The 26,674-nt window shown below is 34.9% G+C and overlaps 1 protein-coding gene and 1 long non-coding RNA gene across 2 annotated transcripts in view; both read right to left on the bottom strand.

Moving 5' to 3' along the window:
• LOC115438772 (uncharacterized) overlaps positions 1-8,230 on the bottom strand; it is a 17,250-nt gene extending 9,020 nt beyond the window's left edge. Inside the window, exons 1-2 of the long non-coding RNA XR_003938156.1 lie at positions 6,806-8,230; positions 6,156-6,157 (exon numbers count right to left, since the gene is read on the bottom strand). This is a non-coding gene — a long non-coding RNA (uncharacterized LOC115438772). The remainder of the gene's footprint in view (positions 1-6,155; positions 6,158-6,805) is intronic.
• Positions 8,231-10,616: 2,386 nt separating this feature from the next.
• Positions 10,617-26,674, bottom strand: part of vax2 (ventral anterior homeobox 2) — a 42,127-nt gene continuing 26,069 nt past the window's right edge. The window contains exon 3 of the mRNA XM_030162832.1: positions 10,617-12,052. Within this exon, the coding sequence (XP_030018692.1) occupies positions 11,555-12,052 (498 nt within the window). The 3' untranslated portion in view covers positions 10,617-11,554. The remainder of the gene's footprint in view (positions 12,053-26,674) is intronic.

Below are 26,674 nucleotides of genomic sequence, written 5' to 3'. Positions count from 1 at the left end.
TAATAATAGCAGGAGCAGTGTAGAAGCTGATATAGAAGACAGTGAAAATGAGGTTTTATTTAGAAGAACTATAAACACACACAGAACCTGCAGATATGCACATCTCATCTTCATCATTTCAACAGTACATACAGTTGTTTTCTGACATGAAATGGGAAAAGCTGCTTTAGTGAATCCCCCCAAAGTCTAGAATCACAGTCAAAAATAAATCAGTGATGCAGTTTTCGAAGTAAAACCGTCACCGACACGTCCTCCGATTCTGTCTGACACATACATTTTTAAAAGGAAATCACATTTATTTTCAAAAACACACATAATGCACCGTTTCAAAATATTCTCAACACACGCCACCTATTCTTAACCTCTGTCAATGGTACCAGTTTGTTTTCAATGAACAATAAATACTTTCTTTTTGCAAAGTGTGAAAGATGCGGCGCTGAAATGAATGAAGTTTTTCTGGTGGTCGTCGGGGTTCACCTCCAGTCAAAACACATTTTCACAATTATGGGGTTTATTTCTTAAGAGGTTTGAGTAACTCCGCATTTTTACGAAACATATTCTCATTTTTTCATCCAATTAATGTCTCGATTCAGCCAGAAAAGTGCGGTGGGATTTCAAAAGGCAGATCTGAAAGGCTGATGTGTCCACTGTTTGGTTCCATTGATGGGAAGGAGCCAAGGTTTTTAATAAAGTGAAGAAAGGCAAACCCAGAGCTGAATAGAAAGAGCTCTAAACATGTCAGTCATATTTGCAGATTTTTGTTGACCATAAATAGAAACTCATATTTCCACTAAATGCTTTGAACGTTTCGCATGTTTTCGGTTTTTATTCAGACATACCTGAAACTCAAATTGCTTTTTTGGATTCATTATGAGCAAAAAGAAAAATGATAAAATCCTGTTTTTATGTCCGTAAAGTACATCCATCCGTTCATGACGGTGGGATAAAAGTTTGGAACTTTTCCTGGCCTTGGCTGGTGATAAATGAGAAATTCAAGAAAGACATGACAAAGGAGGCAAATTACATAGACATATATTTATATGCATATGAATAAAAATACATATACATATTGTACAATATCCTGGCTGGGCATGAAAACAGCTCTGCCAGACCCAAAACAGAAGTAAGCCTCTTTAAATAAGTGCAAAATGTTAATGAGACAAAGAACTGTAAAGCATATATAAAGTCTTTTTTCAGAACGTTTCATTTTGTTTTTCCTGTTAAAATCACACGGAGCAGACATGGAAATACTTGTGCAAAGACCCATTTATAGATATTTATATATAAATTTATATGTATGTACATAGAGTTTGTTCATCAAAGTAGTAGCTGGTGCCATTAGCTTGACATTTAGTAAGTTTACTGCAAAGAAGGAAAAGAACGTTAATGGCCTATGCAGGACCTCGACTGTGCACAAAGAAAACCAAGTAGACTCAGTTCTTTTTTTTTTTTTTTTTTTCTTCAAAATAAAGGAATATTACCACACAATTTCAAAGGATTTTCACCAACCAGCAGACAGATGATGTAGTTAGAGCTGTAAGAAAGCCCTTCAGTATATCTCTGAAAAAAAAGGGGCTTTGAGATGTTGGCATGCTAAACAACAAGTGCAAGATGTCACAGATTGCACACAATGAAAGGAGGGGAAAAAAAAAAAAAAGAGACTGAAAAGAAGTAAGAAAAAGCAGAACTGATGATTAAAAGAACGCACGGAGTTTCTTGTTTAACATGCCTGGAAAATAAGCCAGTCTCTTTCATGAAGACTGTCTCCCTCTTCGCAGAATTGATCCCACATTAGCCGCTCCTCATGGTTGAGTTCACAAGTGAGAAACTGCAGATTTACATGACAATACACCCGAGTAACAGTAACTGGTACTGAAGGCTGAAGGGAAGGACAGAACTGGAGATTTCTTTTGTAACGTGCACACAAAAACAGTCTCAGAGATTTTTTTTCTGCTGCCAAAAAAAAAAAAAAAAACACAATCTTAAGCGATCATTTAATGGAGTAATTTTAGAGAAGAGTTCAATGTGTAAGATTTGCACATGTGCTTAGATGAAGTTTGTGTTGGAGTCCGTTGGCATTTGTTGAAATTCATTCACTCGAAAGGATGCTGGAGCCTATCGGAACTCCTCCATAAATTGTTGAAATTAGATATCTCACTTTTGTTGTTCCAGATGTTGCTGCTGTAGAAGAGCTAAAGCAGGGGTGTCAAACTCATTTTCTTTCGGGGCCCACATTCAGCCCGATTTGATCTCCAGTGGGCCGGACCACAAAATAATAACATAATAACCTATAAATAGTGACAAGTCCAAATTTTTGTCTTTGTTTAGTGCAAATCCCCCCCCCCCCATTAAATTATGAAAATACTTTTATAAACTATCCAAACAAAAAAAATTTAAGTAACCTGAAAAAAATGACATTTCTTAAGAAAAATAAGCACAATTTTAACTATATTATGCCTCAATGTATCATTTCTACAAGTGCAATTTGGATCAGATCTACAAAGACACTAAACACTTAGTAACAGGCAGAAAATTGTTAAAATTGTGCTTAATTTTCTTTAGTCATTTCAGGTTGTTCATATTTGTTCAGATTATTCACATTCTACTGTTACAGGATAGTTTGTAAATGTAAATATTTTCATAATTTAATGTTATTTTTTGCACTAAAACAAAGACAAAAATTTGAAGTTGTCATTATTTATAGACATAGTGTAATATAATTTTTTTCACATCAACCCAGAAGAAAATATAGTCATTATTTTTTGTCGGTTATTCTGCTGTTATTATTTGACTGTAGATCATATTGGTCTGTATGTGGAACCTGAACTAAAATGAGTTCCATAGTCTTGACAGTGGAATTTTTGCACTTTGCAAATTCATCCCACGGGCCGGATTGGAACTGTTGGTGGGCCGCATTTGACCCCCAGGCCACATGTTTGACACCCTGAGTTAAAGAGAAGCACTGAAGAAATCAGGAGCGAACATCAGGATTTTCATGTAAAAAAAACTCCAGGTCTCTACATGACACGGGTGGAACTTTCAAAGATGATTGTTAGCTTAAAAATGGAGTCAAATAAGGCCAACAAACGACAGACTTCAAAACAAACTTCATGGAAGAACACCAGTTTGAATCGGCATGTAGTGAAACCCTTAGCCTTACACCGACAGCTGCAGACTCACACTAACTCCATTATCATCACCCCAAAAACAGAAGCTCATATTCTGTTTTTCAATGTGTAAGATTTGCACATGTGCTTAGATGAAGTTTGTGTTGGAGTCCGTTGTCATTTGGTGAAATGTTGAAGTTAATTGATTCATTTATTCATTTTCCAAATTGCTTAATCCTCGAGAGGATGCTGGAGCCTATCATAGCGCCTCAATAAGTTACTGAAATTGGATATCTCACTTTTATAACCCCGCCCCCCGAATTGGAGGGTTTTTTGCTTGTTTGTTTGTTAAGCAAAGCTTTTGGTTGAATTCATACCAAATTTGGTTTATAGATAGCCAGTGACCCAGAATAGAAATCATAACATTTTGGGAACAGTAGCTCAAAGTTCACATTTTTTTATGATTTTTAAAAATCTTTTTTTCCCCATTTACTTATAATGGACAAAATTTAAATTGTTTGTAGCAGCAAAACTATTGGTTGAATTCATACTAAATTGGGTTTAGAGATTGCCAGTGACCCAGAATAAATGTCAAAACAGGTCAAAGTTCAAATTTTAATGAATTTTTAAAATATTTTTTTCCCCCATTTACTTATAATGGGCGAAATTTCAAATGTCTGTAGCTGCAAAACCGTTGGTTGAATTAAGGCCAAATTAGGCTTATAGATTGCCAGTGACCAAAAATACATGTCATTACATTTTGGGAAAAGTAGATCAAAATTTCAGTTTTTGATGAATTTTTTTTTTTTTTCACCATTTACTTATAATGGGCAAAATTTCAAATGTCTGTAGCAGCAAAACTATTGGTTGAATTCATACCAAATTGGGTTTATAGATTGCCAGTGACCCAGAATAGAAATCATTACATTTTGGGAAAAATAAGTCAAAGTTAAATATTTTTATGAATTTTTCAAATCTTTTTTTTCCCCCATTTACTTATAATAGGTGAAATTTTACATGTCTATAAAAACATCAATTTTGTTTCAATTTACTTCTAACTTGCTACATATACAGAGGCAGCTGATATGCTGACATCACCACATGCATAGACATGATGTCATCAGCTGGATCGATGCCAAAATAAGCTACAATACGAGGGGCGGGGTTTGTTGTGCCTGGCACCACTTGTTCCAGATGTTGCTGCTGTAGAGGAGCAGAGGAGAAGCACTGAAGAAGACAGGATTTTCATTTTAAAAAACAACCCCAGACCTCTACATAGAACTCAGTGCATACAGGCTGTTGACACGGAGACAACAAAGATGATCGTCAGCTCAGAAATGGAGTTAAATCAGGCCGACAAACAACAGACTTCAACACAAACTTCATGAAAGCGCTGCAGACTCACAGTAACTTCACTATCATCACCTCAGAACAGAAGATGATGATACTTAAACATGTCAGCATCAGAAGCATCACAAATAAAACCACGTGTTGTTTTTGAAGCTTAAATCATAAAAATATTGTGTCAGGCTACGTTTCAACTTCTAATCTCATTTCATGTGATTACCTTTTCTTCAAAAAAACATCCCTCTGGGGGTGACCTAATGTAGTTAGGGACAGTAACACATGGCTGTAGAGGTATTTTTGTTTTCAGTTTGTAAAACAGTTGAAAATGGAACCAATGCAGACTTCTATAAGCTAACTTGTCATCACTGGATGGTTGATTCCCAAGTGTAAGTGTTCTAGTTTTTTGTAAATATGCAAAAGAAAATAGCATTGCTTGCCATTTCACAGGGTCTGACACACACATACACACACACACACACGATCTGGGTATTTACTTAACAAAACATGAAAATCTCCTCAATTTGTGTTATTTACAGACCTCATTTTCATGTAAACACCCTCTCCTAAAAAGTCAATTTTTTTTACTCTTGCATTCCTCTTCTGTCATCTAACTTATGTTTTTAAAAGCACAATAACTTACTCTCACAATCTTCTGCAGATACTAACAGTAGTTGGGTTTTTTATATATATATTTTTTATGCTATTTTTCTTTTGCATGCCATTTTTAAATGCCACTTTGTTTTGGTTGTTTTCCTATTTAAAATACTCCTTTTCAATTTAGAACCATAAAGACCCAGCGCTTCTTTGGTGGCAGTTCCCAAATTAATTTTTCTCTCTATTTAACCTTTCTTAAGTGATTTATCACTGTTTATTATAATATTATCCTCTGTATTTAGTGTCTTTTCAACATAAATGAGATGTTTTCCTCTACTTAAGCCGTTGATCATGTTGATGTTCATTAAAGCTCATTTCATTAAAGAGAAAACTGAAGAAAACGTGACATTTTCAACAAATATACCGATAACTTATGTGATTTATCACCATTTATTATAATATTATCCTCTTTATTTCATGTTTTTCTCATGAAAATCGGGTATTTTCGTATATTTAATTCTCTGATCATGTAGATGTTTATAACAGCTCAGAGTAAAGTTGTGGGTTCTTATATCAGAAATAGAGAAAACTGAAGAAAAAGTGACTTTTTCAGCAAATAGATCAATAACTGAATGTAAAAACAAGTGTGTCCATCCACTGTCATTGATCCAACTCTGTGGGTTTTACTGGTGAATCAATGTTGTAGAAGATGACAGTGTTTCCATGGTAACTACGGAGCCTCCGAACATCCAAATGGGTCATATCTGATGACCATGAAAAGATGAAAAACTGTATTTTACCCAATTATTGACATGTATTGTTAAATTCAGTGGATTAAACATTTTTGATCAATAGATGAATCTGGTCGCCAGTGGCTCTTTGGGTCTTTATGGGTTAAACATCTTAATTTGTTTTGATAAATATTAAACTTCAATTCAGTGTTTCAGTGTGGAAAGCTGGACAGAGCCTCTGAACGTCCAAATGGGTCATATCTGATGACCACGAATGGATGAAAAACTGCATTTTACACCAATTATACTGGGTTACAAAAAAATGTTTTTTGCAAGTTGTTTAGGTTTTTTCAACTGAATTAGGACCATTTTGCACCGCTAAATCCAAAAATGATGTCTGTTTTTCTCAATCAGGTCAGGTTTTTTTGCTAATTTGATTTTGAAAAATGTGATCTTCTCACAAAATTGATTACATTTTTGTGACTTTATCAGTTGATGTTTTATATAGTTCTCACCCAAAATAGGTTTTAAGAGAAAAAAAAAAAAATTTCTAACAGGATTCCTGTTAGGTACAATGGTGTATTCACCGCAGATGTAGCAGAATACGTCAGGCTTATTTTTGCAAGATCTTCTAGTCGAAGCCATTTCATTCACCTGTAATATTAAAAAAAACAATCATAAATTGGCAAAAGTAAAATCTTCAGAACTCGTTTATTGCAAGAAATATGAAAGAATTTTGTATCATATGATGTGAAAATGCCCATAAATGTAAGCAAAAATGTTAAAAAGCCAATATGTAGCATAGTTCAGAAAGTTGACCTGATTGAGCAAAATTACTGTGATTTTTGGATTCAGCACACCAAAATTATCCTAAATCTGCTCAAAAAACTGAAACAATAAATTTGTTGTTGACCAGTGTTATTTACATGGATTGATAAGATTAGTGGATTAATAGATATTAAATATTTTAGATTGTTCGATGGTTTTGGTCACCAGTGGCTGTTTGGGTCTTTATGGGTCTCTAACTAATATTTTCATTGTACAGAGAAACTTGAATCTTTACTGTACACATGACAATAAAACGCTTTGAATCCTTGAATCAAGTGAGTAAAGCCTGATCAAGTATTACCTCAATAATCTGAAAAAAGTACACTCTGGCAAAAAAAAAAAAAAAAAAAATGACCGCACTCAGTAAAAACAGGGTTTTATAAAGGGCCTTACATGAGAAGTAAGCTTCCTGACCTTTCAGCTCCATCTCTCTACTCAATATTTGATGGGCCAAGCTTGTGAATTATGGATGTTGCTTATAGAAAATAATACAGTGTTCAACAACAGCACAGGAGCAGCGCTGCAAAGAGCCGTGAGGAGATAACAGGGCTCGGTGTAGGCGCTGCTGGGGTCTGAACACAACAAAAACAAATCACCAGCTGGTGCTACACAGGTGCAAAAAGGACCGGTGAGCTGGAGGTTTTCATAGGCTCGGGGGTCAGAACCTTTTTATGTACTACGCAAGGAATGTAGCTGCGAATATGCCTGGCTTTTACTCGTAAGCGCCTTTTTTAAACTGATGTCATGGGAGTGTCCCTGTTTTAATAGCTGTCAAAGCACCTCAAAGGACCGTGAGAGAAAGAGATCAGGAAAATATATTACAGCTCACAAAGAGAAATGAAAAAATAAGAGGTGAAATAAGAAGTAGGCGAGGGACAGAAATAATGAAAAAGGCCAATAACCCATCTGACATGCACAAATTGAGGGCAAACGGTTTCATATTGCAGGATCTTTGCAGGTGAGTTTTGAATTTCTTTGGGGGCGTCAAAGCGTCAGAGAGAGAAATGTGGAGGAAATAAATACAGCAGCTGATCTGTTTTGTTTCGTATCTTTATCCTCTCCTGAGTGTGGTTGAACATATGCTAAAATGCATGACTCCACGACTTGTTTCTAGGTCAGTTCTGGTTCAGATGAATTACCGAGCGGTTACATGAAAGACCGCCGCAGTTGTTCGGGTTAGCTGCTTTGAATACGGGAAAAAAAAAAAGCCACACAAAGCCGGCGTTTTCAATTACCTGTTAATTAAAAAGGCTTCGAATGCAACGGGGACTTTGGAGAATGCGTCAACACCATCAAAGGTAAAGTGCTTCCAGCGGGAGGAAATCTTATAGATGGGTCGAGGTGATGTCTAAAAGGACGAGTGAAATGTTGGTGGGAAACATGAATTCAAATGTGAAGGAATAAAAAGCATGAATGATGTTTTCACATGAGGGGCAACAGGTTATTTCAACCCAACCACGAACTTGGACATTTTCTTATTATCGCTGATGTGATGCAACAATTAATGGGAATGTGTTTACGTGAAGTTTGTGTTGATTGGAGTCGGTTTTGTGCCTCCGACATGTTTGATAATGTGAAGCTAACGGTAGCTACTTAAAAGAAACCAAATATTCTAATTAACATATCAAATCTTAAGTTTTAAAAGTCTTGAATTTACTTTTAATACCTTAAAAAAAAGAGTCTTAAAAAGGTATTAAATGTTACATGGTGGGTCTTAATTTATGATGCCATAAACTTGTTGGCTGTGTTGTGTTTAAATGTGTCTGGGAAAGATGAAAAGTACGTTCTTCTACTCCGTTCCAACCCGACAATTTACATTGAAATTAGAAACTAATTATCGCAAACTTTGCAGCCCCCGGTGAGAAATGATTAAAGGCGCTGGAGTAAATAAATGCATTTTCCTAAATTCTATGAGTCACAAATTTTTAGGCGGTGAAATGGGCATTAAATTCTGTTCTAAGCAGTCTTAAAAAGGTCTAAAAAAAGCCTTAAATTTAGCTTGTAGAAACCTGTAGGAACCCTGTCAAATTGTCTTGTATTGTTTCTGGCCGCTTATCTCTGACTATATTTCTTAAAACTAGAAGAATAGCTACTTTAGAACATTCAACAAAACATAGCACAAAAATTCTGACTTTTAAGGAAGTTAAAGACAACAATCTTTTTCGTCCTCTGAGATACAATTCAATCTTTTAGCTTGTTACTGGTTACATGTAGCTATATATTAAGTAAAATGTCTTAAGTTAGATAAATTTTATTTAAAAATTAAAACATTTCTGATGAAAAACATGCTTGACAGACTAATTTTCTTATTAGAAAAACTGAGACTCATTTCCCAGAAACAAATTTTATACTTTCTTGGAAGTCTTTTGTTGTTGCTTTTAGCCAACTCCATGTTGAGGTTAGTGCACACTGCTGCTGCTGTAGAGGAGCAGAGGAGACACTGGAGATGTTGGGGGTGAGTGTACTAATGGTAAATGGAACCAAAAACAGAGTCAGCCCTGCGATGAACTGCGAAATGTCCAGAGTGTACCCCGTAGCTGGGATAGGCTCCTAGTGACCCCCGTGACCCTAGTGAGGATAAAGCGGGTTCAGAAAATGAATGAATGAATGAAGGAACCAAAAATGGACTGGTCCTCTAAATCAGTGTTGTCATCGTTATAATGGATGCAGACAACAAGTACAGCTGTTATATTAGAAATGGAGTTAGCTAAAACAGACAGCAGCACGAACTTTACGCACAAATGTATTGAAATGAACCTCTACTGAACTTATTCAAAAATTTAAAAACATTAATTTCCATGGATTTTAATGATGGATTAGCTGGGTTGAGCAACTAAAAATTCTCAGATTCAAGCTTTGTAAAGGTGATAAATGTGAATGTTCTCTAGTGAATGGACAGTAAAGCGAACCAACCCTGCAAAACACCTGCAAATACACATTTGTAATTTTGGGCTTGGGAAATAAAATTATGTTTTTTTTTGTTTTTCCTTATGGGAGGGGGGGTTGTTTTTGTTTTGCTTTTGTTTTTTATTTGGATTTTTTTTTTTGCTGTTTAGTTTTTTCCCCTACACTGGAAAAAAGCAAAATCTTACCAAGTGTATTTTTCTCATTTCTAGTCAGAATATCTCACTACACATTTTTTTGGGCTTGAATTCAGCAAAAAAAAATCTGCCGATGGAACAAGTGAAAATTATCTTTGTAAGATTTCTTGAAATAAGATTTTCCAGATCTTTTGTGCAAAAATTAGTTCTTATATCTCACTGAAAAGTGACTCTTTAGGTGATTATGTCTTATTTTAAGTGTGATGAGACATTTTGACCAGAAATGAGTAAAATACACTTGGTAAGATTTTGATTTTTTCCAGTGTATCATTTTCGGAAAGAGTAACATTAAAAAATTTAAATTAGAAGTAACTAAAGTAAGTGAGTAACTAAAATTGCATACTGGTGACTTACAGCCCCAGACTAGATGACATGGAAGACAGGTGAAAAATGAACACTGCAGTTTTATCTCTGGAGTAAATATCAGACTCACAGCTCAAGAGCTCTAATGTTGTTCTCTGAATTCAAAATTCACCCAAAACTCTGGCAGATATGTAATTAAATATGCAAGAAGTAAGATTCCCACACATTTGTGAGCTTGCATGAGGTTTGTGTTATTAACCGATTGTGAGTTGACTCCGTTTCTCTGCTATCAGTCGTTAAGTAGTTGTAGAAACGCAGAGAAAACATTAAAGAACTCAGGAGTGAGCATAAACGTTAGTGAGCCCCGTACACAGAAACACTTCACAGGGCACCACGGTGGATTTTGGGACAGCTGAAACAATAGTTAGCTTCGTTTGCTAATATCAAGTACTTTAGCGCTGAGAGCCACTCAATCATTTGAAATTAGATAAGCCCATTTCTAAGTCCACACCACACTTCCACTATAAAATAAACTTCACATAAACACGCAAGCATATGCAAATCTTACATACTGAACCTTTAACATATGTATTTGAAAAACTTTGTTTTTTTGAGTCTGCTGTGGAAAACAAGAACATTTTTGTCATAAAGAAAGTGGAAAATGAATCTGGGTTTAAAGGAAGCTCAACTTGCGTAACTGATGGGAGGTCAGACGTGTGGCACCTCCTAAACTTTATCCATAACTGCTTTGGCAGCGTCTAACCAGCGTTTTTATTTTCTTTTTTCTTCTTTATACCTCACTAATGGATCTAGATATGTGATTTTGCACCTTTTGTCCAGATCCTACCACATATTTCATACACAAACACAACCAAATAAAGAATTTACAAAAACTACCTCTGGACACCAAACAGACTGATATTAAATTGCTACAATTCTTTTTTTTTTTCTGTGTTTCTTCCTTAAAGTGATAGCACATAAACTAAAATCAAACATGGCCACTTGTTTGGGAATATGTGTACAAACTGCTCTTTTTGAAACTCATTCAGACACTGATTCAAGTCTGAACTATCCATGTCAAGTTTTTTTTTTTTTTTTTTCCTGAACAGTAAATGAAGGCCTGTATAGAGAGAAAGCACACACACACAAACTTACTGGACAAAAGTGAAGAGTCACTTGAAACCACTGCAAAGAGAGTAGAGATAAAAACATCTGTTTGTCAGGGTTCACGCAACACACACACGTCATTGTTGTGAAAATTCACAAGTTAGTTTTTTTTTAATGTGCGAGAGTGACGTGTTGACTCTCTGCCACATCACGTCCTGTTCACCGTTTTATACGAATGTGCCAAAACAGAACACAAAATAGTGCCTCAAGGAAGGATCCCTCGTCCTTTTTCACATTTCTGGTGATCCAGGTTGTGTTTTCTTTTTTGTATCTGCCATCTCGTCGGCCGCTCAGGTATGAAAGAGATGGCAGCGTGAGAGACGGAGAAGAGGACCCAGACCCCAGTCCCCGTACATCCTAAAGGTGGATGTCTAACCTAGGAAACCGTCTTCTTCCCCCCCAGATCTGCCTCCTTCCTGTCCAATCGCATATACGGCTCAAAAGCTGAAGAACCACAGCCGTAGGTGGATGTCAGTTCATGATGTGCACCGCCCAGCAGCGGCATGGAGAAGCAGAGGGAATGAGGAGGCGGGACCCCCAGCCGTGGTGATGGAGGGGTCCCGCCCAGCGACGGCAGCGACAGCCCAAAAGTCCCTCCTGGTAGGGAGCTGGGCGGAGTGCTGCTGCTCATCCCAGGTGAGGTGGACGAGCCTCCGCCGGGGCTGCTCAGCAACGAGCCGTTCGCCGGGTGGGGAGGGGGCCCCAGGAGAGGGTTGGGCGGCGGGGCGGGGCCCGACAGGAGGCGGCCCTGCTCCAACAGACGCAAGATGTTGCAGGTGGCCAGTGACTCGGAGCTGGAGGAGGAGCGTTTGTCCGAGTCCTTGGTGGTGTCCTTTTTCTGTTTGGTCCGGCGGTTTTGAAACCACACTTTGACCTGGAACAACACAACCAGAAGAAACAACACAACAGTCAACACTTTTGTATCACTTCATTTTGGTACATTTTGAATTTACTCTGAGTTTGGTAAATCTCACTTTTTCCCAACCCTGTTACCACACAAAAATGTTGACCATGGACACACAATCTCTGCATCACAATTTATAATAAATGATCAACAAAATGTATTTAAATAACCTCAAACTTTGCTGTTTTAATGTACAGTCACAGAAAAAATGATTAGACCGCCCTTGTTTTCTTCAGTTTCTTGTTCATTTTAATGCCTGATATTCAGTGCAAATCAACCTAAAGGGGATCAGACCTGTAAAATACTATCATAACATCACGTTTTAGTGTAAAAAAAAAAAGGAAAATTACAACAAAATGTTAATAGTTACAAAACATAATTTAAAAAAAAATTGAATAACCTGAACAAATACAGTCAGAAAAAATTATTAGACCACCCTTTGTTTTTTTTTCAATTTCTTGTTCATTTTAATGCCTGGTACAACTAAAGGTCCATTTGTTTGGACAAATATAATGATAACAACAAAAATAGCTCATAGTAGTTTAATTTCAGAGCTGATATCTATCCATTTTCCATGTTTTCTTGATAATAACCAAAATCACTTCAGTTCTTCCATCAATATCTATGGCATTGTACTGACAAAAACAGTGCTTTTAGACATTCCATGTTTTCTTTTCTGTCTGTTTTAGTCACATGATACACACAGGAGTTAGTACTGGATTGTATAACCATTGTTTTTAATGACATTGATGGTCTTATTTTTTCTGCGACTGTATAAACATTGGAGAACTGGAGTTCAGGTCCTGACTCCATCTTTACAGACATTTTTCTGTATCTTTAGTATCTTTCCTTTAAAAATATAAAGCAGAACATGAAACACATTTCACTATGTATCTGTGATTTGCAGAAACATTAACCCATAAAGACCCAGTGCTACTTTTGTGGCAGTTCCCAAATAATTTTTTCTCTCTATTTAACCTTTCATATGTGATTTATCACCTATTATTATAATATTATCCTCTTTATTTCATGTTTTTCCAGTGAAAATCAGAGTAAAGTTGAGGGTTATTATATCAGAAATAGAGAAAACTGATGAAAAAGTGACATTTTCAGCAAAGATATAAATAACTGAATGTAAAAACAAGTGTGTCCATCCACTGTTATTGATCCAACTCCATGGGTTTTACTGCTGAATCAATGTTGTAGAAGATGACAGTGTTTCCACGTTCACAGTTGGTTTTTTTCTCAATATTTAACCTATTTTAAGTGTTTTTTCACCATTTTTTGTAATATTCTTTTATTTTTAGTTTTTTCAATGTAAATCATGTATTTTCCTATATTTAATTCACTGATCATGTAGATTTTTCTAACAGCTCAGAATAAATTCAAAGGCTATTTTTTATCAGAAATAGAGAAAACTTGAGGAAAAGTGACTTTCTGTCAAATCTATCATTAAAAGAACATAAACCCAGTGTGTCCATCCACTGTCATTGATCCAGCTCCATGGGTTTTACTGCTGAATCAGTGTTGTAGAAGATGACGATGTTTCCACGGTAACTACGGAGCCTCTGAACATCCAAATGGATCATATCTGATGACCACGAAAAGATGACAAACTATATTTTACACCAAATATTTACATGTATTGATAGAATTAATGGCTCTAAGGTTATTAAACGTGTGGATGCTTTTGGTCACTGGTGTATATTAAATCATTATTTAATTAACTTAAATGTTAATTAACCCATAAAGACCATTTTACAGACTGTATTTTACACCAATTATTTACATGTATTGATAGGATTAATGGATGAACCGGTATTAGACAGTTTAGGTCAGTAGATGGTTTTGGTCATCAGTGGGTGTGTGGTTAATTAACCCTTTCATGCATACTGGTCACTACAGTGGACAGCTATTCTACAGCTGTTCCCTTGGATATTCATGGATTTTGTTGTTCTTTTCGTTTTTTTGTTTTTTTTTAACACATATCTTTATTAAAGTTTTAAGACACTACATATCTTTTCTGACATGAATTGGTAACATTATGTAGATCTCTCCTGAGCATAAACCACCAGAATCACAAGCCCTCCCCATAGTTTTCACACAATTTATCAGTAAATACATGTTTTTGTGCGTCAAAAATTAAACATGTGGTGTCCAGCTGAGTGGACATTTTTGCAACTTCATGAAAAATAGGTTCATAAGATTTTTTTTTTTATTATTATTATTATTATTATTATTATTATTATTATTTTAATGTTTTTTTTTTTAATTTTTAAAATTATTTTTATTTTTTTATTTATCTATTTTTCAGAAGAAAATTTTCAATCGCATTGTTTTTTTCATGCCTAAAGAGGAATAAAAACACTCAGGAAAAAATTTTGATTAAGGTTCTCATAATTTGTGCATGAAAGGGTTAAATAGCAACGTCTCAAACTGGTGGTTGAGTGGATAATTCTGCCAAAAGCGTAACTTCCTAAAGTGCAGTGAGTTGAAGTGTCGCTGCGTTTAACCCACACATGCTAATGCTTTTTGAACTGGCATGTTAGCTCCTTTTGGATTCACACACGTTAACTCATTTAAAGTCCTTTTGCATGCCCGAAGATTGATAAATTGTACTGTGTGTGTGTGTGTGTGTGACTGACTTCTGTGTGACCTCTGCTTCATACATACGTACCACGGTATGTAGCATGTTCTGTGTGTGAGCAGCGAGCACGCAACACCTTAATGATAAACCAGTCATACACGCATAAATCCGTGCAGAACAAGCAGAGATGCTGTAATCCCCTGGTATCAGCTATTGGATCAGCTGTGTTGTTTTTCTCTGCGCATTTGATCATGGTCGGTCCCGTGAATGCACTTTAACTCTTCTTACACTTCAGAGCTCCGAGGGGCTAGAAATGCAAGCCAACAGCGAGTTATCACTTTACCACCCTATATTTATAGCGGTATGGAGAGGGAGATGGGAGAATTCAGTCACCTCAGAGGCACTGGAAGGTAAAAAGACTTCCTTATACATGCAAAAATGCAAATATATTCACACAGAACAGTTTAACAGCTATGGAGTTGAGTGCCTGCGTTTGCTCTGGTGCTTCCTACCGCTTTTGCATGAAAACATTGAAAGGAAGCCCCCACGGAGGGAGAGATTTAAAACTTAACTGAGCTCTTTTCACTGTGACGGAGAATAGACTAAACTTGACTGAACACATGAACTCATAAAGACCCAGTGTTACTTTTGTGGCAGCTCCTAAATGATTTTTTTCCCTATTTCTACCTTTCTTAACTGATTTATCACCAATTTTTTTTTTATAATACACTGTAAAAAAAAAAAAAAAAAAAAAAAATCTGTAATTTAAGAATTTAGAATTTTTACTGTTTATTTTAGATTTTTCCTGTATTTTTAAGACACAGGAAAATATCAATGAAATGACAAAAACAGACTGTGATTTTTACACGTCAAATGTAAAATAACATGAAAAAGCTGTAACTGTGAATAACCATAAAATTTCCATTTTTAAAAGAATTTTTTTCTTTTTTCACAGAAAAATACTGTTAAAATACATTTGCAAATGTATCGTAGTTTCACAAATATTTCTTTTCTATTCATGAGATTAAACTGTTAATTTAAAGTTTAATAATGTAAAAAAAAAATAATAAAATGAGATAAAATTACTGACAATTAACTGTAAAAGAAGTATTAGTATAAGTTTTACAAGACTTGTTTCTTAATTGACAAATATCTTGTACAATTACGTGAGGTGTCACAACAAAAATGTTAAATAAATGTATTTTTGTGAATGTATAACATATATAAGCAGTGATAAACTGTCCAAATACAGTTTTTATTAGTGGATTGTGCAACTTTGTCTCATTGAAAATTATTTATATATATATTTAAAGGTAATTTGATTGTTTTAATACATGTAAATGTTCTTTATTAAACATTAAAACGTCAAAAAACTATGCAAAATCTCATGTAAAGTTTGGGCAAAAAACTGTATTTTATTTATGGAAAATTACCGTATTTTTATGAGATGTTATTTTCCGTTATTTAACAGTGTTTTTTTGGCACCCCAGCTGCCGGAATAATACCGTTTTTTTTACAGTTTTTTTTTTTACATCTGATAAAAACCGCACAGGAAATATAAAAAAAAAAAAAACTCACTCGATTAAAAGCTAACAAGAAAAAGTGCCTCAATCATGTGTTTTCCTGTATTTAATTCACTGATCATGTAGATGTTCATGAAAAGTCAGAGTAAATTCAAAGTTAATTATATCAAAACAGAGAAAAATGAAGATAAAGTTACTTTTTCAGCAAAGATATTGCACACTGAATGTAAAAACAAGTGTGTCCATCCACTGTCATTGATCCAGCTCCATGGGTTTTACTGCTGAATCAATGTTGTAGAAGATGACGGTGTTTCCACGGTAACTACGGAGCCTCCCAACATCCAAATGGGTCATATCTGATGACCATGAAAAGATGACAAACTGTATTTTACACCAATTATTTACATGGATTGATAAGATTAGTGGATCAACAGGTATTAAACAGTTTAGATCAGTAGATGGTTTTAGTCGTCAGTGGTTGTTTGGGCTTTAATGGGTTAATTACATTCAATAATGTTAGAATTAACTTGCTATTTCACCCATAAAGACCCAGTGTTACTTTTGTGGCCATATATTTAAGTGATTTATCAACATTTATTATAAAACAGTCCTCTGTATTTTGCATTTTTCTAGTAAAAATCAGATATTTTCTGATATTTAATTCACTGATCGTGTAAATGTTCATAAAAACTCAGATTAAAGTTGAGGGTTATTACATCAAAAACAGAGAAAACTGGAGAAAAAGTGACTTTTTCAGCAAAATGTATGATTAACTGAACATAAGTGTCTCCATCCACTGTCACTGATTCAATTCCATGGGTTTTACTGGTTTGGCTGTTTGGGTTTTTATGGGTTAATATTAATTTTATCTGGATTTATTAATGCATTGTGAGAACGATTATAGTGTAAAAACATGACTTATTCTGGATTAGAACAGAAAGGGAACACTGGGTGGAACTCCAGTTACTTTGAGGGTCATAGTTCAAACTGTTTACGTCACAGGGCTTTGGGAGTCACATTGTATGAAAGATGTCACATGCAGCTACGTTAATGGCAAAAAAAAAAAAAAAAAAAAGAAGTCTAAACTGTGTCAGAATAATACTTGTGGAAAAAGTAACAGTAATGTCTCTCTGCTCTAGTGAAGACATCATCCAGAATAAAGGCAGTGCAATACAAACCCATTATAAAAATCATAAACAGATGGGGAAAAAACATCAAACTTCAATTGCAATGTTCTGAGTACCGTTCTAGAAATCAAAATACTTATTGAACCCAGAAAAGTTTGACGTCTTCCAACCCATTTAAAGTTTGAACCGAGTTCCTACTTTAAATCAAAATGTTGTGTGGCTCCGTAAAAGAGTGGGTTTGATCATTTTTGCAACATTTTCCCATTGAAAATAAGAGGGAATTTTTTATTTTTTTTGTGTGCAATTTTTGTTTCCATGGCAACCGTTCAGCGGCACACTATTCATTTGCATGGGTTTTCATTTCCTTTTCACATTTTTCTGCTTTCTGTTGTGATGACTTACAAGATGAAATTTGTCGCGGAAAAAGAAGAAACATTTCAAATATTGAAGCGTATAACAGGTATATGACAAAGGGCAAGAGAAGAAAAGGAGGATCACAATTGACATCTGCAACCATGATCCTCTGTCACGGCAGCGAACTTCTCCCAGCTTCCACCATCACGCCACCCGCAGCAGATTGAGAAAAGCTCGCTGAACTCTGGCTGTCCTTGTCCTCCATGTTTAATTGATGGGCCACAGTGTAGCTTTAATGTATAGCGTGTGGAAAAGTTGGGGCTGTGTTGGATGTTGATTGGAGGGCACGGTGGGGTCAGAGCAGATCGCTGCACACAGAGCCCCCTCTGAGAGGAATCACACACATGAAAAATACATAATCCTGACCGAGTTTCACTATACTCTCACTGCTGCTGCTGCTGCTGCTTCTGCTGCTCTGAGGCATGCTGGGTCGAAGGTCACAACTCAAAACTGTCCAGCTTTCCACACTGAAACACTGAATTGAAGCTTAATATTTATTTATCAAGACAAATTAAGATGTTTAACCCATAAAGACCCAAACAGCCACTGGCGACCACATCCATCTACTGATCTAAAATGTTTAATCCACTAAATTTAACAAAATATGTAAATAATTGGTGTAAAATACAGTTTGTCGTCTTTTCATGGTCATCAGATATGACTCATTTGGAAATTCTGAGGCTCCGTAGTTACCGTGGAAACACCGTCATCTTCTACAACATTGATTCACCAGTAAAACCCATAGAGTTGGATCAATGACAGTGGATGGAGACACTTGTTTTAACATTTAGTTATTGATATATTTGCTGAAAAAGTCACTTTTTCTTCAGTTTTCTCTATTTCTGATATAATAACAGTCAATTTACTCTGAGCAGTTATAAATATCTAAATGATCAGTGAATTAAATATACGAAAATACCTGATTCACATCGAAAAAAGTCTAAATAAAAAGGATAATATTACAATAAATGGAGAAAAAACACTTAAGATAGGTTAAGTGTTGAGAAAAGTAGTACTGGGCCTTTATGGGTTCATTAAACGTGACAAAATTACATTTTTATTTTAATAAATCTTTAAGAAAAACATTAAGTTCTCTCCAGAAAAAAATAAGAAAGAGCAAACACATTTTAAACAAATTATTAGGTGATGAAATGATGTCAAATTTTTGGGGACACCCTGTATTATAACCTTGCTCTGTAGTTACCGTGGAAACACCGTCATCTTCTACAGCATTGATTCACCAGTAAAACCTATGGAGTTGGATCAGTGACAGTGGATGGACACACTTGGTTTATGTTCAGTTAATGAAAGATTTGACCGACAAAGTCACTTTTCCTCCAGTTTTCTCTTTTTCTGATATAATAGCCTTTGAATTTACTCTGAGGTGTTAGAAAAATCTACATGATCAGTGAATTAAATATATGTAAATACATGATTTACATTGAAAAAACTCAAAATAAACAGGATAATACTACAAAAAATGGTGAAAAACACATAACATAGGTTAAATATTGAGAAAAAAATCAACCGTGAACATTCAAACACCGTCATCTTCTATAATATCGATTCACCAGTAAAACCCATCAAGTTGGATCAATGACAGTGGATGGACACACTTGTTTTATGCTCAGTTATTGATAACTTTTCTGAAAGTGTCACTTTTTCTTCAGTTTTCTCTGTTTCTGATTTAATAACCTTTGATTTTACTCTAAGCTTTAATGAACATCTACATGATCAACTGACTAAATATAGGAAAATATCTCATTTAAACTGAAAATACGCTAAACACAGAGGATAATATTATAATAAACAGAGATAAATCACTTTAGAAAGGTTAAATAGAGAGAAAAATTTATTCAGGAAGTGCCACCAAAGAAGCATAAATGTATAAAATATAAAAATTGAAATAGAATAATTTAACATGGAAATTAAAACAACCAAACAAAATGAAATGCAAAAAAAAAGGGCATAAAAAATATATATTTATTTAAAAAAAACTACTCCTTTTACTATCTGCAGAAGATTGTGAGAACAAGTTATTATATTTTTAAAAACAAGCTAGATGACAGAAGAGAAGTGTAGAAAAATGAGACACTTAAAAGAGTAAAAAAGTGGATGGAAACACTTACTTTTACATCCAGTTATTGATATCTTTGCTGGAAAAACTCCCTTTTTCTTTTGTTTTCTCTGTTTCTGATATAATAACCCTCAACTTTAATCTTTAATTTTCATACATCTACATGATCAATGAATGAAATATAGGAAAATACATGATTTACATTGAAAAAACTCAAAATAAAAAGGATAATATTACAATAAATGGTGAAAAAACACTTAGGATAGGTTAAATATTGAGGAAAAAAATCTACTTTTAATCTGAGCTTTTATGAATATCTACACGGTCAGTAAATTCGATACAGGAAAATACATGGTTTTGACTGAAAAACCATAAAATACAGAGGATAATATTATAATAAATGGTGATAAATGACTTCAGAAAGGTTAAATCTAGAGAAAAATTCATTTGGGAAGTGACACAAAAGGGTCTTTATGGGTTAAAGAAATAATATCATCAAGTATTAAAACAACAACACTGTTACTAGTTGTTTGTTAAATACATGTTCAGTCAGTTAATGAATTGCCTGGATTAGTTTGATTCCTACTTTCAATATAAATTCCAGTTCAGTGTAGATCAATCTGAAACAAGTGACCTCATTTTGAACCACAGATGTATAGAATGTACAAACAGCCTCTATCTCTTATTAATAAGTGGATGATTAACCACTAATTAATGCCTGAGAGAGCAGGGGAATATGTTTGTTAGGTTTTACAGCATTCATTTATGCAGAAAATACATCTACTGTCACATATTATAATGTCCTATTTTCACCCAAAACATGTAAACACAGCAGCGATAATAATACATATACTTCCTTAAAAAGTCTGTTTAATATGTGGTCACATCTGATTAACAACCTCGCTTCATTTTTACAATATGTACGAATATAAACAGGCATTTTTGAGTCACATTAGGAAAAAATAATCACATTCAGATGGAATATTTACTGTTTCTTAATTATAGTCGAGACTGTTTTTAGCTTTTGTTTAAACTATCCCTTATTCCTTTCTTACTTTTTTTTAATCTTTCTGCGCTTTCCTTTTGTTTCATGTTTTATTCTCTATGATTTTAATGTAATTGTATGCCTTTGTAAAGCACTTTGAATTGCCTTTTGTATGAAAGGTGCTAGAGAAATATAAATTTGCCTTGCCTTGTCAAAAAATACCATTAACTCTTCTAAAATGTGCAATAAACAAATGATGTATTGCATTACAGGCTGTTTCTTTTCATTTCTATACTGAATATAAGCCATAGAAGTACCAAAGATGAATTGAATTAATATTAAAGGAAAAATGGAGCAATAAAGTATGAAGTAATTTGATTAATTTAAAGCAGATTTAACCAAGCGATGTTTCACAATTTGCTTCGGTTTATTCATTAATTCGTGACATTTATTGTTAACAGCAGGAGACTTCCACCACAATGTTGTGTATTTTACAATAAAAGATCAATTTTGCATCAAATCAACGAACATTCAAATTTTTTTTTATAACTTCAGTTTAAAAAGTTTCACTCCAGGCACTTTTTATGAATTTTAAATAAGATGATTTTAAAGACAGAAAATGATGAAATACGATCACACCATGACAATAATTTATATTTTCAAATATTCATCCTATCTTTTTACTTCAAAAAAAGGCGAAAAGAATTATTACTAATGCAGATTTTAATGCACCAACAAACTCTATTTTTACAGAAGTTTAATTTACACAATAATCTTGTCCCTCCTTCCATCCAGGAGATGTTTGAATGTAGAAAAAAATTAGTATAGCCTCAGAGGAACCAGCATTTTTAAAAAGCTAAGGCAAGAATAAATAAAAAAAAGTAAATGTATTTTAATTGGAGGGGTTAATCTTTGGAATGGCCTTGAAGATTGATTAAAACAGTCTAAAACAATTAAAACTTTTAAAAAGATGTACAAATTAACTATTATTCAAAAATATAATGCTCAGGATTGACTAAAGATATTACTAGTTTCAAAGACTAGCATCAATATTGGTAGTTGAGATAAGAATGTGATTTACCTGAATTAAAATATAACATGTATTCTCTTCTGTTGTATATCTAGCAATGATAACAATGAATTTTTTTTGGTTTGTTTGTTTTCATGTGGAAACATTGTGTTAACTGTAAATAGGGTTAGGCAAAATCAGTCTTTACTTCAGCCTGAACTTTTTCGGTCACATTGTATATGGAACAACGGATATGTTGTTTTTGTTTGTTGTTTAAAGTAATTAACGACCGAATAAACTACTACAACTACTGTTTTTGACTTCCTGATGAAGGCTTGAAGTTGAAACGTGCAGAAGTGTGTTTTTGGGTCTAGATATGACCGTGAAATGTTAATAAAGGTATTTTAATGCATAAGGAGAGTGCCTTGGAGTTTTCTTCCAGTTTGATATCTACTTTATGGATCCCTTTTTCCAAAGAGCACCTCGAACAAACTCTTTTTTTGGTCCGAGAAGCATTCCTTCCCATGAATTTTTTGTACTACTATTTTTATTTTTATCTTTAATCCCAACCCCATTTTTTTAGTTTAGTTTATTTCAGACACAAACATAATACAAAACATAGGGGAAAAAAAATTAATAAAAAATAAATAAATAAATAGAATAATAGAAAAAAGAACAACTGTTGTGCTTGAATTTTCTCTTCCCCTTTATGTTACTTCATCAGGGGAGAGCAACTAAATTCTATTCTCTAAGGTTATTCAACTGTTTTCTTGATTAATCGATGAATCATTTAGACTAAAAATGTCAGAAAAGTAGTCAACGTGCATCATCAGTGTTCAAACCTCAGTATGAATGCACTTATAAATTCATATTTTACCTGCTAAAACGTCAAATCCTCACAGTGAGAGTAGGGGTGTTAGAAAATATCGGTTCTACAATATATCGCGATATTTCATTTCACAATACTGTATCAATATTAAAAAGTACTGTAACGATATTTTTTAGGTATTTATTCAAATGCAGATATGGCTGAGGTTCATTTTTGTTTTTCTTCATTATTTATTATTATATTTATTATTATTTAACACTGTTTTATTAAATATTGGTTATTTGAAGCATCCTAAAAGCACTTTTTACTGTCTGAGAGAGGCAGATGTTAATTCCTCTGTTGGGATTGCACAAAAATAATGTTATAATGTTAAATATGAATTAATAGAATATGAACATTTGAACAGGATCTTAAACTGTAATGTCTGTAAAATATAATTTAAGTTTTAACACAGGAACATTTTGTGATATAGCATCAGATCCTGTTGTGATCAAATAAAAAAGTTTAGTATTTGTGCAGATTTCTGGTGTTATTCAGGAATTAATAATTTTTAAAAAAGAAACAAACAAAAAATTGCCTTTTTAACAGTATCATGATATATCGTATCTTGATCCTAGTATTGTGATTTGTATCGTATCGCCAGACTCTTGACAATACACACCCCTAAGTGAGAGCTGTCAGTGCTATCACAGCTGATTGAAAGCAGTGCTGATGTTGAATCTGTGTTTGTTTGTGTTGGTTTCTCTCGCTGCTGCTGCTGTTGTTGTTCGTGTGCAGGTTTCATGTTGTGTCACTCTGTGGTGTTAATTATTACCTCCGCCAAGGAGGTTATGTTTTTTCCAGGGTTTGTTTGTTTGTTTGTCTGTCTGTTTGTTTGTCTGTCCGTTAGTGTGCAACATAACTCAAAAAGTTAAGGACAGATTTGGATGAAATTTTCAGGGTTTGTTGGAAATGGGATAAGGAAGAAATTATTAAATTTTGGTGGTGATCGGGGGTGGGGGGGCCCACGGGGGGGGCCACTGATCAGCCTTGGCGGAGGTCTGCGCTCTCCGAGTGCTTCTAGTTAAAACTATCATCACTATGAGCACCGGTCTATGGCTTTGACTGTTCACATACAGTATATCACTTTCCTTCTTCCTCGTCCCCTCCTCGACACCATTCTGCAGCGTTCCGAAAGTTATTTAAACACACAGCCCACTTGGGTAGCCTCTTCATGATTTTTCGTAGAAATCCAGTAATCTAATCCCTGATAAGTGGGGATTGGCATCAGAAGATTTAAAGGAAACTCCTGTAACAGCAGAAATGCATAAGCTCTTAACGGCTCTATAAAAAGTTTCATGTCAGACTGAACGACAGCAGCGCAACCGCGAATATGTGAACCGTATGTACGCAAAAGAGAAATGTAGAAAAAAAAAAACCCAAAAAGATGAGGGTGGAGTGGAAACACTGCAGGACTATATGAGCACATTCACTGACATGTCACGTGAAGGGAACACGCGACGGTCACATACACACCAACATGTTCACACACATTCACAGTGAGCGAAACGATCACATGACTACGTTTATGACCAACACCCCTGTTCTGGTCTGGTCTGGTCTGGTCTGGTCTGGTCTGGTCTGATTTGGTCTGGTCTGTTGTGTTCTGTTCTGGTCTGTTACGTTCTAGTCTGGTCTGTTCTGTTGTGTTCTGGTCTGGTCTGTTATGGTCTAGTCTGGTGTGGTGTGGTCTGTTATGTTCTCGTTCTGTTACATTCTAGTCTGGTCTGTTCTGTTGTGTTCTGGTCTAGTCTGGTCTGTTCTGTTCTGGTCTAGTCTGTTCTGGTCTGTTCTGTTGTGTTCTGGTCTAGTCTGGTCTGTTCTGTTGTGTTCTAGTCTGGTCTGGTCTGTTCTGTTGTGTTCTGGTCTAGTCTGTTCTGTTGTGTTCTGGTCTAGTCTGGTCTGGTCTGGTCTGGTCTGTTGTGTTCTAGTCTGGTCTGGTCTGGTCTGTTGTGTTCTAGTCTAGTCTGGTCTGGTCTGTTCTGGTCTGGTCTGTTCTGTTGTGTTCTAGTCTAGTCTGGTCTGGTCTGGTCTGGTCTGTTGTGTTCTAGTCTGGTCTGGTCTGGTCTGTTGTGTTCTAGTCTAGTCTGGTCTGGTCTGTTCTGGTCTGGTCTGCTCTGTTGTGTTCTAGTCTGGTCTGGTCTGGTCTGTTGTGTTCTAGTCTGGTCTGGTCTGGTCTGTTGTGTTCTAGTCTAGTCTGGTCTGGTCTGTTCTGGTCTAGTCTGGTCTGGTCTGTTGTGTTCTGTTCTAGTCTGGTCTGTTCTACTCTGGTCTGTTCTACTCTGGTCTGTTCTGTTCTGTTCTAGTCTGGTCTGTTCTACTCTGGTCTGTTCTACTCTGGTCTGTTCTACTCTGGTCTGTTCTGTTCTGTTCTAGTCTGTTCTGTTCTACTCTGGTCTGTTCTACTCTGGTCTGTTCTGTTCTGGTCTAGTCTGTTTTGGTCCGTTCTGTTCTGTTCTGTCATACTTCTGTATTTTCAGTGCAGCTAAAAGCAAACAGTAAAAGCTCAGCTCCTCAGAGGTAGTAAATAGAAATATAACAGTATATAAATTAAAAACTAAAATGCAACACCTATAAAGCCAAACACAAATAAAAACATGTTTTAGGTCAAATTAACTTTATTTTCTTTTCTCAAATGCTACAAAGTATGGAAACATATTCCTAAAAGGCCAAACACAGACTCTAGTCTCTTTAAATTAGAGGTAGATGATAGATGGGCTGGCTGATAAAGCGAGTGATTTTTTTTGGCCATCAGCCTTAATTTTATTTCAAAGACGATCGTATCAGTTGTAAAAATGTTCTAAGATATGTGATCAGGCACCTGTGTGGGCAGCACTTGAAGTTCAGTAAATGTTAAAAGAGTACTATGTGCACATGTATTAATAATTTCATTTATATTGCTTGATAAAAATCTTAATTATCTGAGTGTTTCAATTGTATTTTACGGTCAATGTGCTTAAAAAATAATAATGGCTTCAAAAATGGGCTGTAAATATCAGCCAATGGCCGACCAAATTTTTAAAAATCAGCATTGGCCTTAGAAAACCCCATATGAGTCGACCTCTACTTTAAATACATTGAGTCGTTCTAAATTACTGGGGAAAGAATAAGTCAAGATGTAGATGTTTTTCTAACTGATTGAATCAGGTTCTGCTTTGAGATGCTTTTAAGGAACATTGTTGTTATACTTGTAGTACCTTTTAAACTAATGATGGTGTTTTATATGTATGCTCTTAGTTCAAAGCGCTTCCTATCACAAGATATAAAGAGTTTCTTTTTAAATAAATAAATGTCCCTATAAGCTTTTCATACAAATGTGAACATTATGTCCTCCTGAGACCCAGGAAAGTGAAAGTTTTAGCTTTTTTTATATCAAATAAATGTCTTGACTGGAAACTGCATAATGCAACAGTTTGTTCAGATACATTTTAAAATTATTTCTTATTTATTTATTTAATGGAATGTACTTTGCAACGAACAGCATTTTTTTTAGTAAAACTGTTAAACTTTTGTCTCCTACAGAGGACAAACATGCATTGCTGGGTCTCAGGAGGATATACAGTCGCGGAAAAAATTATTAGACCACCCTTGTTTTCTTCAATTTCTTGTTCATTTTAATGCCTGGTACAACTAAAGGTACATTTGTTTGGACAAATATAATGATGACACCAAAAATAGCTCATAGTAGTTTAATTTCAGAGCTTATATCTATCCATTTTCCATGTTTCTTTTTTGATAATAACCAAAATCACTCAGTATCTATGGCATTGTACTGACAAAAACAGTGCTTTTAGGCATTCCATGTTTTCTTTTCTGTCTGTTTTAGTCACATGATACACACAGGAGTTAGTACTGGATTGCATAACCATTGTTTTCGATGACTTTTGATGGTCTAATAATTTTTTCCGTGACTATTACAGTATAATGTGGAGCTGATTCATGTTTATTTTCCCTGCGCAGTAATTTGCTTCCATATGTGTGGCATATGTTTCTTAAAATGTT

This window comes from Sphaeramia orbicularis, chromosome 18, assembly GCF_902148855.1.
Source record: "Sphaeramia orbicularis chromosome 18, fSphaOr1.1, whole genome shotgun sequence".
NCBI classification, from domain to species: domain Eukaryota; kingdom Metazoa; phylum Chordata; class Actinopteri; order Kurtiformes; family Apogonidae; genus Sphaeramia; species Sphaeramia orbicularis.
The sequence above is the reverse complement of the archived record's forward strand: the minus strand, read 5'-3'. Positions and strand labels throughout refer to the sequence as shown.